The sequence below is a fragment of the Mobula hypostoma genome, chromosome 3, assembly GCF_963921235.1.
Source record: "Mobula hypostoma chromosome 3, sMobHyp1.1, whole genome shotgun sequence".
Lineage (NCBI taxonomy): Eukaryota > Metazoa > Chordata > Chondrichthyes > Myliobatiformes > Myliobatidae > Mobula > Mobula hypostoma.
This window is the reverse complement of record NC_086099.1, coordinates 17371611-17385944: the sequence shown is the minus strand read 5'-3', so window position 1 is coordinate 17385944 and position 14334 is coordinate 17371611. Positions and strand designations below refer to the sequence as shown.

The following is a 14334-nucleotide window of genomic DNA, read 5'->3' as shown; positions in this document are numbered from 1 at the left end:
CGCAAATGGTCAAGAATTTAAGAAATGTTTCAGAATTTAAGGAAAATCCTCAGATTTTATGGTTGAAGCTCAGGGTAAATGCGCAGAACTCCAACAACAAAGAAGTACCCAACAAGAACAACTGTAAGTTGGAAAGAGATTGGAAAATGGAGGAAATTATTACAAGGATACAAAAGGAAAAGGAATTTGTTGCAAAGTGAATTATCTACATTCAGATTATAAAGTGAAAACATGGAAGCAAATGAAGAACTCCAAGGTCTCAGTAAACAACTGCAGGCTACGATCCAAGAAAAGGAAAACATGAAAAGCAGATAGACTTGGAAAAACAACAATTTTTAAAGTATAACATGAGATAATTACTATTCTTTACCAAGACGATTTTAGTCTTACAAGTGATGTAGATGAAATCAGTGTAATTGAGGTAATGCAACTACATGAAAACACGTGACAAAATTAGGGAAGAATAGCAGTTTGCAGCATTATCTAATGAGCGCATTAAGCATTCACGAGGAATTGCAACTACAGAGTGATGCTAATAGAGAACTGCAGGCTGAACTAGATGGTCTAAAGTAGAGAATTTCAGGACATATTTGCTTGGAATACCACAAATCTAGCAGGTGGTGGTAATGCACTGAAAACTGGTTGCCAACCGCCATAAAACAAAAAAAGAAGAAGAAAACCCATGCCAGTCACAATTAACTTGACAAGATTAAGCAGAAAGCACAAGGTCTTAATAACTCTAGTTAAGACAACAATTAACAAATACAGGTGCTTGAGAAGATGAGAAGCCCAATGCTCTACAGCTCGCTGCAGAGGCCTGCAGGGCTCATGACCGGCTAACCCCCTCACCTCCGGAATAAAACCGGTGAACCTCCTCTGTGTCACCTTCAAAACCAGGTACAGGGGAAGTTCCTATTGGTTGACGGTAAGATGTTGACCAGAACAGAATAACTCATCGCTGTTCTTCAAATGGCAACATAGAAATGGCGTAATATTTCACCCAAAGTACAGAGCATCCATCCAAGTCTTCGGAGTATGATACTGAAGTTACTGGTTAGATTCAATGATCAAAGGCTTCAAATGAGATTTAAGTTCCTTTTTATCATCTTAACTGAGAGTTACCAACTCAACCAATAAGGAGATTATGTAACAAAGTAGTAATGTGAATGTTGATTTTACTAGAAACAGCAAATAGGAGGAACTTTTCTTTCATAAATGAAGATCAAAGAAACTGCAGATTCTGGAAATCTAAAACAAAAACATAATATGTTGAAATAATGACTTCAAGAGATTCTGTAGATGCTGGAAATCCAAAACAACACACACAAGATGCTGAAGAAAGGCATGGCAGCGTCTATGAAGAGGAATAAACAGTTGACATTTCTGGTTGAGACTCTTTATCAGGACTGGAAAGGAAGAAGTGAAAGAAGCCAGAATAAGAAGGTGGAGGAGGGGAAGGAGTACAAGCTGGCAGGTGATAGGTGAAACCAGGTGAGGGGGAAGGTGGGTGAGTGGGGGAGGGGTTGAGTTAAGAAGTTAGGGGCTGATAGATGGAAGAGGGAAAGACCTGAAGAAAGAAGAATCTGATTGAAGAGGAGAGTGGACCATGGGAGAAAGGGAAGGAGGAGCACTCGTGGGAGATGATGGACAGGTGAGGAGGAAGAGGAGCAAAAGGCAAGCCAGAATGGGGAAAGGAAACAGGTAACAAGAGATGTGTTGAAATCACTCAGCAGAAAATTTATACAGTTTGAATCAAAGACCCTTAATCAGAACTAGGATAAGTAGAGAGAGAGAGAAAGAGACGGAGACAAAAACAGAGAGACAGAAGTTAGATTTAAGTTTCAGCTCAGGTGCCTCATGTATCCTCACTGCAGCATTTACATCAGCCTGGCAATATGCTTTCTTCTCATAGAGTTTGGTTAGTTTTAAATCCCAGTGCCCTCCAGTTGAAATTTCTGAAATACCATGTTTGTAATATAGCAGGAAATAAACCAAATTTTAAAAAATGCAGAGAAGAATGAGATAAGAAATAGGAGATGCTAGAAGAGAACATAAGCAAAGTAGCAAAAGGGTAGCATGCTAATGTAGCGGTTAGCATAATGCTTTACTGTGCCAGTGATCGGAGGTTCAATTCCCACTGCTGTCAGTAAGAAGTTGGTGTGCTCTCTCCATGACTGTGTGGGTTTCCTTTGGGTGCTCTGGTTTCCTCCCACATTCCAAAGATGTACAGGGTTAGTAAGTTGTAGTCGGCTGCATCTTGGGTATTAGCCTACAAAGTACCCAGGACATCTTCAGGGAGTGGTGTCTCAGAAAGGCAGCGTCCATTATTAAGGACCTCCAGCAGCCAGGGCATGCCCTTTCCTCACTGTTACCATCAGATAGGAGGTACAGAAGCCTGAAGGCACACACTCAGCGATTCAGGAACAGCTTCTTCCCCTCTGCCGTCTAATTCCTGAATGGACATTGAACCCTTGGACACTACCTCACTTTTTTTTAAGTTTCTAGTATTTATGTTTTTTGCACGATTTTTAATTTATTCAATATACGTATACTGTATAAAGTATACTGAATAAGACTTACTTATTATTTTTTTCTTCTATATTATGTGTTACATTGAACTGCTGTTGCTAAGTTAACAAATTTCACGTCAAATGCCGGTGATAATAAACCTGATTCTGATTCTGATTCTGTAGGTATATGTATTTTAGCACCAGAAATGTGGTGACACTTTTGGGCTGCCCACAGCACATCCTTAGACTGTGTTGGTGGATTACACAAAACGACACATTTCGCTGAATGTTTCGAAGGAAAATGAGATGTGACTTGGTGGAGGTGTACAAGTTGATAAAAAGCATTGATAGAGTAGACAGCCAGAGACTTTTTCCCAGGGGAGAGATGGCTAACACAAGGGGGCCCAATTTTACAGAGGAAAGTATGGGGGGGGGGGGATGTCAGAGGTAGGTTTTTTACACGAAGTGGTGGGTGTGCTACCAGGGTGGTGGTAGAGGCAATTACATTAGGAACATTTAAGAGACTCTCAGACAGGCGCATGGACGATAGGAAAATGAAGGGCTATGGGGGAGAGAAGGGTCAGATTGATCTTGGAGTAGGTTAAAATGTCAGCACAACATTGTAGGTCGAAGGGTCTGCACTATTCTATGTTCTAGCACCTCCTCTGCAACTTCAAACAAATCTGTCTTTTTCACTTTTCCTGTTCTGATAAAGAATCTTTCACCTGAAAACTTGGTTCGCTTCTCACGGATGCTGCTTGGCTTGTCATGCGTTTCCAGCATTTGTGTTTTTATTTCTCATTATTGGTTGCTGATTGAATTGTCTACCCAACAAACACACAGTATGTTGATTGTAAGATTGCAAAGGCACAACAGGATTGTATAAAAGACATTTCAAAGTTGCTTACAGTGCATGTGCAGTCCTTGGAGACGAACAGAGATGAGGAGAAATTTCTTTAGCCAGAGGGTGGTGAATCTGTTGAATTTATTGCCACTGACGACTGTAGAGGCTAAAGCACTGGGTATATTTAGAGCAGAGATTGATAGGCTATTGGTTTGTCAGGGCATCAAAGGTTACAGAGAGAAGGCAGGAGACTGAGATTGAGAGGGATAATGAATCAGCAATGATGGAATGGTGCAGAAACTTGATGGGCTGAGTGGTCTAGTTCTGCTCTGATGACTTATGGTTTTATGGTCTTAGCACATGTTTTACATATCTGTACATTCTAAGGTTGATCTAGAAATTAATAGAAAATAAACTGAAGAAGAATTTCAGGTTACCGTAAGTTTTCAAATTGCAAGTTTTCTCCCTTACCATTCTTGGTATAATTCTACATTCTGAGTTATCTCAGCGTTAGTCCTATCTGGAGCTATTCATTATTTAATGAAAAGAAAAAGACTTTTTTTATTTATTTCACATTCTATGTGGATAACAATTTTGTCCGAGTATACATCAGCATTGCTGCAATGTTACCATAGTGGTTAGAGCGATGCTATTACCATGGGGGGCATTTTGAAATAATTCCAAGTATTGGAATTCAATGGAGTTCATTTCCAGCATTGTTTGTAAGGAGTTTGTACTTTCTGCTTGTGAACTACGTGTGTTTCCTCCAGCTTCCTCCCACAGTCCAAAGACACACAGAGTAATAGGTTTAATTGATCATTGTAAATTGTCTAAGGAGTAGGTGGGTTGCTGGTCATTGTGCAACTCATTGGGCCCAAAGGGCCTGTTCTACACTGCATCTCTAAATAAATAAATAATCATAAGGACCCCCCACCACCACCTAGCCCATGCTCTCTTCTGATCCTGGAGGGGGTATAGGATCTGAAGTGACACATGCAACATTTTAGTTACAACTTTGTTCCCCTCTGCTATCAAATTTCTAAACTGTCCATGAACATTACCTCAGTATTTTTCTCTCTCTTTTTGCGCTACTCATTTATTTTGTATAATTTCTTCATGTGACTTATAGTATATTTTATCTATTGCACTGTACTGCTCTAAGGCTTAGAGGTTCATTTATTATCAAGGTGTACAACTCTGAAATTCTTCAGTTCTCAGGGTCGCCATGAAACCAAAGAAAGAAAGGCAGCATGATCATCCTCAAAATCTCACCTCTCCACAAAAAGAAGAAAAAAAAATGGAACTGGCACATCAAACCCCAAATCCCATCTCTTGCACAAAGCAAAAACTGAGAAGATTGACTGAGAAAACACAGAATATAAAAACTATAAGGCTGGAAAAAGAGTCTATAGTCCAAGTCCACATCCAAAACGCAGAATACAACCTGGGCAACATTCTCCAGGTGCAGCAGCAGACTGTTCCCTCTGCAGTACAGAGCAGCTGATCAAAAGGCTTACCCTTTATACTTGCTTTGATCTTTCAATCTCTTTTGTTACCTTAATCAACGAACAATGGAAGATTTAATCATCAAAATGGAGCCAAAAATTGACTTGCGCCCTATCCTGCAGCCTGCCCACTATGAGGTTCATACACGTTGCCTCTGCCTCTTGGAATCCTCTCAGAGACTGCAGAGCACGAGAACACCCAAACGATCTCCAGACTTCCACACTTGTCTTGATGTTTCACTCGTCCTCGTCACTTTAATCAGTGAACAATGGAAGCTATATCTGTCTCACACACTATCCTGCAGCCTTCTCACCATAAGGTTCACTCACGCTGCCTCTGCCTCCTGGTATCTCAGAGACTGTAGAGCGCTGAAGCACCCAAATGATCACCAAAGAGCAAATCAGTCTCCAGCAGTTCCAGGATCACATCCAAGACAAGAAACAAATATAAAAGACATAAGAGAAGTGAAAAAGATGGCTTCATGATCTAGACAGATGTTGACCAAAGGAGTGTTATACACAGGTGCCATCTTGACCAGAAGAGTCAAGAGGCTGCTGCTAAACAAGTTTCAAAACATATATTAGTAATAATAAACCTGATTCTGATTCTGACAGTAGGTTTGTGCTTTTATAATAACATCTTCTCTGTATCTCCTTACTTAACTCTTTTAGGTTGTGTATGATGGTGATCCACATGCTGAGCACAATACTACCGCATACATTATCTATGAGCGCGGTGTTGAAGTAGGATGCTGGGGCTTGTGCATTAATGCAATATTCTCAGCAGTTTATTCATGTAAGTCTTAAAAAAATTGTATCTTTTAATGTAAATTTTACTTGCTAAGTGTCATTGTTTTCACTAATGTTGCAGACATATGAATTGTTCATCTTAAATACCGTTAGAAAATTTAAAGTATTGTGATCATAAAAATCAAGTCCAGTCTGATAAACATTTCTGATTCTCGCATTTAAATCATTAATGGGTAATATATATTTTCAGCTGCATAATAATCAATTAGTAAATTTAATTTTTCAAGAAAGCATATCTAACACAATATTTTTGTGCTGGTATGCTTTTAATTGTTTAATCATATGGCTTCTGCATTCTTCAAATCCAAACTGCATTACTTTTATCTTTTCAAATACCACAATTCTTCTACAAAGATAGCTTTTTCTTCGTGATTCATGTATAGGAAGGATGTCGAGGCTTTGGAGAGGACGCAGAAGCAGGATGCTGCCTGGTTAGAGGGCATGTGCTATCATGAGAGGTCAAACAAACTTGGATTGTTTTCTCTGGAGCGGTGGAGGCTGAGGGGAGATCTGATTGAGGTTTATAAGATTATGAGAGGCATCAATAGGAGTAAACAGACAGTATCCTTTTCCCTGGGTTGAAATGTCTAATACCAGAGGGGAATGCATTTAAGGTGAGAGGGGTAATTTCAAAGGAGATGTGAGGAGCAAGTTTTTTACATAGAGAGTAGTAGATGCCTGGAATGTACTGCCTAGGTTGGTGGTAAAGGCAGATAAATTAGAGACTTATAATAGCTGTTTAGATAAGCATGTTTATAGGTGGAGGGTTGGAGATATGACTCTACCAAAGGAGGGACAAGGTGCTCTTTCCCTCTGCTAACGTACAGGTCACCATTGGGCAAGGTTTTGCATCTGTTTAGCTCCCGATCAGGGTCAAGTGAAGCCATGGGAGCGGGTGGTGGAAGGTCGTACGAGCAGCTGGTGCAGATCACAAGTCCTGGTTATGTGACCACTGATAACAGGCAGGCAATCTCTGAAGAGTATTGATAATGGCTGGGGTAACACTGCCTAGATGAAAGCAATGGCAGATCACTTTTTTTTTAATATAGAATCATAGAAAATTACAGCACAGAAACAGACCCTTCAGCCCATCTTGCCTGTACCAAATCAATTAAACTACCTCTTCCCATTCCCGAGACCATAGCCCTCCATACCCCTACCATCCATGTACCTATTCAAACTTCTCTTAAAATGGAAGAAATGAATATTTTGTAGGCAGAAGAGATCAGTTTAGTAGGCCACTTGATTACTAATTTCATTGATTAATGGGTCTGTTCCTGTGCTGTTCTGTTCAAGTTCTATTGCTGCCACAGCACAACTGATAATGACTCCAATGATCAGATAAGCACTTAAAGAGGCAATAATGCACCACATATTTCATTTTCTCAATATTCCATCAAAAATATATGAAAACTGAATCATAGTCAGAATCAAGTTTATCTTTGCTGTCTTAATACATTGTGAAATCAATTTTGCAGCTGCAGTACAATGCAAAGACATGAAATTTTTATAAATTCCAAATAAATAAATAGTGCAGAAAACCCCAACAATAACGTGGATTTCCCTAGTACTGAATACATGAAAATCTATCTCAGATTGCTGGGTAGCAAAATTCACCAGGGATAAATGAAGAATGTCATCTACTACAAAAACAGACCAAGCAGGAGCAGAAATGGGATGTTACTTTCCTTTGATGTCATAAAGAGCCATGTTTCTTACTAATGTATTGGATCTCCCACAGACAAAAATGTGAGATTAGCCAGAAAGAGATTTAGAGCAGCATTACAGTAATACTAGAATGGGTCCTGCGCCATTCCCAACAGGAGCACATGGTGTCAGACACTGCAGCATATCAGGTACAGAAGAGCATCATCCGTGAACAGCGCACCCCCCAGGGCAGCCATGAAAACACAACACACACTGTGGTTGCCATGGAGGAGAGAGGGGATGCAGGGGGAAGGAAAGGGGCAACACATTTTACACAGTCTAACTCAGTGCCTTTCATCGCCTCTACTTAGGTAAAAACAGGAAAGGATGAGAGAGGCTATCCACATGGGATCAAGTGCAGGATGTTTGTATATACAGTGTCCATCAGTGGCAGAGAGACCATCATATACGAAGGAGCCACTGAGTCCCAAATCACATCAGGCACAATTGCTATTTACAATGTGTAGATTTCAATCATTAAAGATAAGATCAAGATTAGTTTTTTTTGTTGTATGTCACATGTACATCAAAACATACAGTGAAAGGCGTCACCAGCGCCGGGTGTGTGGGTGTGTGCTGAGGGCAGCCCGCAAGTGTTGCCATGCTTCTGGCACCACAATTTACTAACCCCTAACCCGTATGTCTTTGGGATGTGGAAGGGAACCGGAGCAACCAGAGTAAACACACAAAGTCATGGGGAAAACGTACAAACTCCTTACAGACAGCGACAGGAATTGAACACTAGTCACTGGCACTGTAAAGCGTTGTGCTAACACCTACCCTACCTCGCTGGCCCTTACTGCATCCTGTTTGATCTGGCCAACAGTAAGTGCCTTCACTACTATCTGTGCACAAGCAACACTCAAAAGGCGTATCCGTTCCAAAGTACAACTGTCACCTGCTTTGTCTCTGCAGAGGAGGGCAAAAAGAGGGAAGGCTGGGCAGGGAAGGAGGGGGTCATTGGAGGGAGGGGACCACGAGTGAAAGTGCTGATTGTGTTAATGGGTGCAATGGAAGAGATTGGGCCCAGAAGACTCTCTGTTCTAGTCTGGAGGTCCCACACTCCTCTTTGTTGCAATCAGCAATAATTCTGGCACGTTCACTCTCAAGGGTCTGACATTTCAACCTTTGAAAGGACCTCCTGGATGGCGAGATGGACTTTTGACCTCAATATTTACCTCATGATTTTTCACTGCATTGTTTACCTGCACTGCACTTTCTCTGTAGCTTTTACCCTTTATTCTACATTGCTATTATTTTAAACACAAGAGATTCCACAGATGCAAGAGATCTAGAGCAACACACAACACACAGAAAATGTTGGTGACTTACCTAGTTCCTTGTTCCCATTTCACTATGTTCCACCTCAACTCACTGGGAAGGACTTGACCAGTATGCAAGCCAAGCTTTACACTGTGTCATGATACATGTGACAACAATGAACCAACTCCAATATCAATACCTACTGGAGGCACAGAGAGAGGCCAGAAAACAACTTGTGTCTTCCAGTCTCTGTCACATGGGAGATGCATGTTCCTGTCAAAGGAACGGTATCATGGCCTCAGGATGTTCTTACTTAGTAACAGAAAGCTACTTGTGAGTACGGTGTGGCTCACATTGGACACGAGTGTCCCTCATCAGCAGTCTCCCGTCCTCTAGGAGCTAACAGATGCTGCACCTTAAAAGCTTCTTGTTCTACGTTGACAGAGATGCTGCATTTAGGCGATTGCCTTTGAACAGAATAGAACTTTACTGTCATTGCTCAAGACAAGAAGATTGCAGTGCCACTCCAGTCCATGCATAACAGATATTTACAATGCATGCAGTACGGCTTAATTAAAAAAAAAATTCCATATTTTCGTGCAGCAAGTGACTTTGATAGTCCATAACACTCAAAGGTATTGGCAAGCCGGGCTGTAGCATTATTCAGCTGCGCATCAGCCCTCAGGATACTGAAAAACAGCAAAGCTTTTCAGCATTACTATCTTGGCTAAGATTCTTGTATCTACTACCAGATGGCAGGAGATTGAGCAGACAGTGTCCGGGATGGGATGGGTCTTTAATGATGTTATGAGCATACCATAGGCATTGAGATTTGTAGATTATCTCCAGGTCCGGTAGTTGAGTCTCAGTGGTGTGCTGAGCCATCCCAATCGCCCGTTGGAGTGCTTTGTGATCTGTCTTGCTACAGCTAGAGTACCACACTGTCAATCAATATGTCAGTGTGCTCTCTACCACACATTGATAAATGCTGGCCTGCATTTTTTTGAGGCAGATTAGCTCTCCTTAAGCACCTCGGGTAATACAGTCTCTGTTGTGCCTTCCCGATGGAAATGCACCACAGGAGCATGAGTTAAAGATGGATTAACTTTTTTTCCAGCAGCACTGCAGGTATTGTATCTACTTCATAGCTCTACAGTGGCCAGGATTCAATTCTGATTTCCACTGCTTTCTCTGTGCAGTTTGCATGTTCTCCCCCATGACCCTTTCGGGCTTCCTCCCGAAAAAAAAAACAAAAAAAAATGTCCTAGTTGGTAGGTGAATTAGCTGCTGTAAATTCAAAGTTCAAAGTAAATTTATTATTAAAGTGTGTATATATATCACCTAAAGAACCCTGAGATTGATTTTCTTGTGAGCATACGCAACATAATCCTTAGTAGAGTAATAACCATAATAGAATTAATGTAAGACCACACCAACTTTGGTCTTCAACCAATGTGCAAAAAGACAGCAAATACAAAAAATAAATCATAATAATAAATAAATAAGAAACAAATATTGAGAACATGAAGTAAAGAATTGTTGAAAGGGAGTCCTTTGGTTGTGGGAAAATTTCAATGATGGGGCAAGTGAAGTTGAGTGAAGTTATCCCCTTTTGGTTCAAGAGCCTAATGGTGACGGGTGGTAACTGTTCCTGAACCTGGTGGTGTGAGTCCTGAGGCTCCTGTACATTCTTCCTGATGGCAGCAGCAAGAAGAGAGCATGACCTTGGTGTTGACCCCAGTGGCGGGGTGAGAGATTAGTGTACATGTCTGGTCAGGAGGGGGGGATCATCAGTTGATGACTAGGAACGAAGCAGGTAAATAGAATAGGTACGGCAGCTGGTATTAACTTGATGACCTCTTATTTCCTAATTCCTGCTACAGGGTCTCGGCCCAAAATGTCGACTGTACTCTTTTCCGTAGATCTTGCCCAACCTGCTGAGTTCCTCCAGCACCCTGTGTGTGTTGCTTGGATTTCCAGCATCTGCAGATTCTCTCTTGTTTAAAATATAATGAATACAGTGATTGTTAACTTCGAACAGTTGATCGGTTGAGCTTGGTGAGAAGAAGCGTTACCATTAGCACTTTATGGTATTTACCTGATACAACTTAGCAGAAGTTGACCAGCTGGAAAAATGGCAGATGGAATTTAATGCAGACAAGTGTGAGGTGTTGCACTTTGGGAGACAAACCAGGGTAGGACTAACACAGTGAGCGGTAGGGCACTGAGGAGTGTGGTAGAACAGAGGGATCTGGGAATACTTAATTCCTTGTAAGTGCAATCACAGGTAGAGTTGTAAAGACAACTATCAGCACATTGGTCTTCATAAATCACAATACTGAGTACAGGAGATGAGATGTTATATTGAAGTAGTTTCTGACATTGGTGAGGCCTAATGTGGAGTATTGTGTCCAGTTTTGATCACCTACCTAGAGATGTGGAGTATTGTGTCCAGTTTTGATCACCTACCTAGAGGAAATTTATCAATAAGATTGAAAAACTACAGAAAAAGATTTATAAGGATGTTGCCAAGTCTTGAGGTTCTGAGTTATAGGGAAAGGTTGAATAGGTCAGGACTTTATTCCTTGGAGCATAGGAGAATGAGGGGAGCTTTGACAGAGGTACTGTATATAAAATATGAGTGGTATAGATCGGGTAAATGGAAGTAGGCTTTTTCCACTGAGGGCGGGTGAGACAAGAACTAGAGGTCATAGATTAAGTATGAAAGGTGAAATGTTTAAGGGGAACATGAGGGGAACTTCTTCACTCAGAGGGTGGTGAGATTGTTGAACAGGCTGCCAACACAAATAGTGGATGCAAGCTCGATTTCAACATTTAAGAGTAAATTGGATACATACATGGATGAGAGGGGTATGGAGGGCAGGTTAATGGAATTAGTCATATAATTATAGTTTGGCATGGACTAGATGGGCTGAAGGTCCTGTTTCTGTGCTGAGGTGCTCTCTGACCATGACTCCAAGTGAAACTTCGGAAAATGTATTTATAGTGAGAATGGACTATACTGTAGGCGTTATTAGAGTATATTGGACTATATTGGAGATGTTGTAGACAGCGAAGAAGGCTTTCAAAGCTAGCAGAGGGATCTGGACCAACTGGATAAATGGGCCAGAAAATGGCAAATGGAATTTAATGCAGACAAGTGTGAAGTGTTGCATTTTGGAAGGACAAATCAAGGTAGGACATACACAGTAAATGGTAGGGCACTGAGGAGTGTGGAAGAACAAAGAGATCTGGGAGTTCAGATATATAATTCCCTGAAAGTGGCATCACAGGTAGACAGGGTTGTAAAGAAGGCTTTCGGCATCCTGGCATTCATAAATCAAAGTATTGAGGATAGGAGTTGGGATGTTATACAACCTTCCCATAAGACATTAGTGAAGCCAAATCTGGAGTATTGTGTACAGTTCTGGTCGCCTATCTATAGGAAGGATATCAGTAAGATTGAAAGAGTGCAGAGAAGATTTGTTAGGATGTTGCCGGGTCTTCAGGAGTTGAGTTACAGGGAAAGATTGAACAGGTTAGGACTTTATTCCTTGGCGCGTAGAAGAATGAGGGGAGATTTGATAGACGTTTACAAAATGATGAGGGGTATAGACAGAATAAATGTGAACAGGCTCTTTCCACTTAGATTAGGAGAGATAAATACGAGAGGAACACACATAAAAGTTGCTGGTGAACGCAGCAGGCCAGGCAGCATCTCTAGGAAGAGGTGCAGTCGACGTTTCAGGCCGAGACCCTTCGTCAGGACTAACTGAAGGAAGAGTGAGTAAGGGATTTGAAAGTTGGAGGGGGAGGGGGAGATCCAAAATGATAGGAGAAGACAGCAGGGGGAGGGATGGAGCCAAGAGCTAATGCCCCACCTCCCCCTCGTACCCCATCTGTTACTTATTTTTATACACACATTCTTTCTCTCACTCTCCTTTTTCTCCCTCTATCCCTCTGAATATACCCCTTGCCCATCCTCTGGGTCCCCCCCACCCTCCTTGTCTTTCTTCCCAGACCTCCTGTCCCATGATCCTCTCGTATCCCCTTTTGCCTATCACCTGTCCAGCTCTTGGCTCCATCCCTCCCCCTCCTGTCTTCTCCTGTCATTTTGCATCTCCCCCTCCCCCTCCAACTTTCAAATCCCTTACTCACTCGTCCTTCAGTTAGTCCTGACGAAGGGTCTCAGCCTGAAACGTCGACTGCACCTCTTCCTAGAGATGCTGCCTGGCCTGCTGCGTTCACCAGCAACTTTTATGTGTGTTGCTTGAATTTCCAGCATCTGCAGAATTCCTGTTGTTGCGTTTTTAAATACGAGAGGACATGGCTTTATGGTGAAAGGGGAAAGGTTTAGGGCGAACATTAGGGGGAACTTCTTCACTCAGAGAGTGGTGGGAGTGTGGAATGAGCTGCCATCTGATGTGGTAAATGCGGGCTCACTCTTAAGAATAAATTGGATAGATACATGGATGGGAGAGGTCTGGAGGGTTATGGACTGGATGCAGGTCAATGGGACTAGCGGAATAATGTTTCGGCACAGACTAGAAGGGCCAAATGGCCTGTTTTCTGTGGTTCTATGTACTTTCCACGTAAACCGCAACAATTTTCTCCAACTACAGGAAATTGTTCGGCAGATTAGCGTCTGATGCTTCCGTATTTCTGGATAAAGAAGTGCTGAATGTGAACTACACATTCATTGAGCTGAAGTAGCTTTTCAAATCAAGTTATGAAATTGGCAGAAATGTAGGTTGCAGAGAAATGGTCATGCTAGATTACCACTGGAATTTATAACACATTGTTGATCAGAGCACTTAAAAGCCTGTCCTGTGTTGGAATTGAAACAAGGTTTTGCTGTAACATCCAGTCTTTTTAAAAGCCCTAAGAAGCAACTGTGTTCTCACACAGGTAGAATACTACATGCAAAATGCATGAGCTAGAGATTCAGAGTCATCTTGTCAAGTTATAACATATTCATGAAGGAAGATATTCCATAAGACTGTAAAATTAAGACATTCAAGCCTATTGAATTTGCTCTGCTATTCCATCATGATTTATTAACCCTTCTCAACTCCATTCTCTTGCCTTCTCCCCGTAATGTTTGACACCTCCACTTTAAATATACCCAATGACTTGGCCTCCACAATCTTCAGTGGCAATGAATTCCATAGATTCAGTACTTTTCAATTCAACTCTTTTTAATTCCAACATGCAGAGAAATAGTTAACTGTGTTAATTCTTCCATCCAATTATCTTTATTTTAACTAATAAATTATTCCTGAATTTAGGCTCCATAAATTAATGGCCATTTGTATTCTGACTTTCCTTATATTACTTCAAAAATTAGCCATTCTAATTTATCCTTGTTCTCTGGGCATTAACACAACAATATTATAAGCCCACACTCAATGGCCAGTTTATTAGGTACACCTGTATACCTGCTCATTAAAGCAAACATCTAATCAGCTAATCACGTAAAAGCAATTGAATTCATAAAAGCACGCAGACTTTGTCAAGAGGTTCTGTTGTTCATGCCAAACATCAGAAAGGAGAAGGAATGTGGTCTACGTAACTTTGACCGTGGAATGATTGTTGACGGCAGACGGGGTGGTTTGAGTATTTCAGAAACTGCTGATCATCTGGGATTTTTATGCACAACAGTCTCTAAAATTTATAGAGAATGGTGTGAGAACTA

The 14334-nt window shown here is 41.3% G+C and overlaps 1 protein-coding gene across 1 annotated transcript in view; it reads left to right on the top strand.

The window, feature by feature from the left end:
• The window catches only part of slc45a2 (solute carrier family 45 member 2), a 56749-nt gene that overhangs the window by 22540 nt on the left and 19875 nt on the right, over positions 1–14334 (top strand). Inside the window, exon 5 of the mRNA XM_063042715.1 lies at positions 5532–5655. Coding sequence (XP_062898785.1) covers positions 5532–5655 — 124 coding nt within the window. The remainder of the gene's footprint in view (positions 1–5531; positions 5656–14334) is intronic.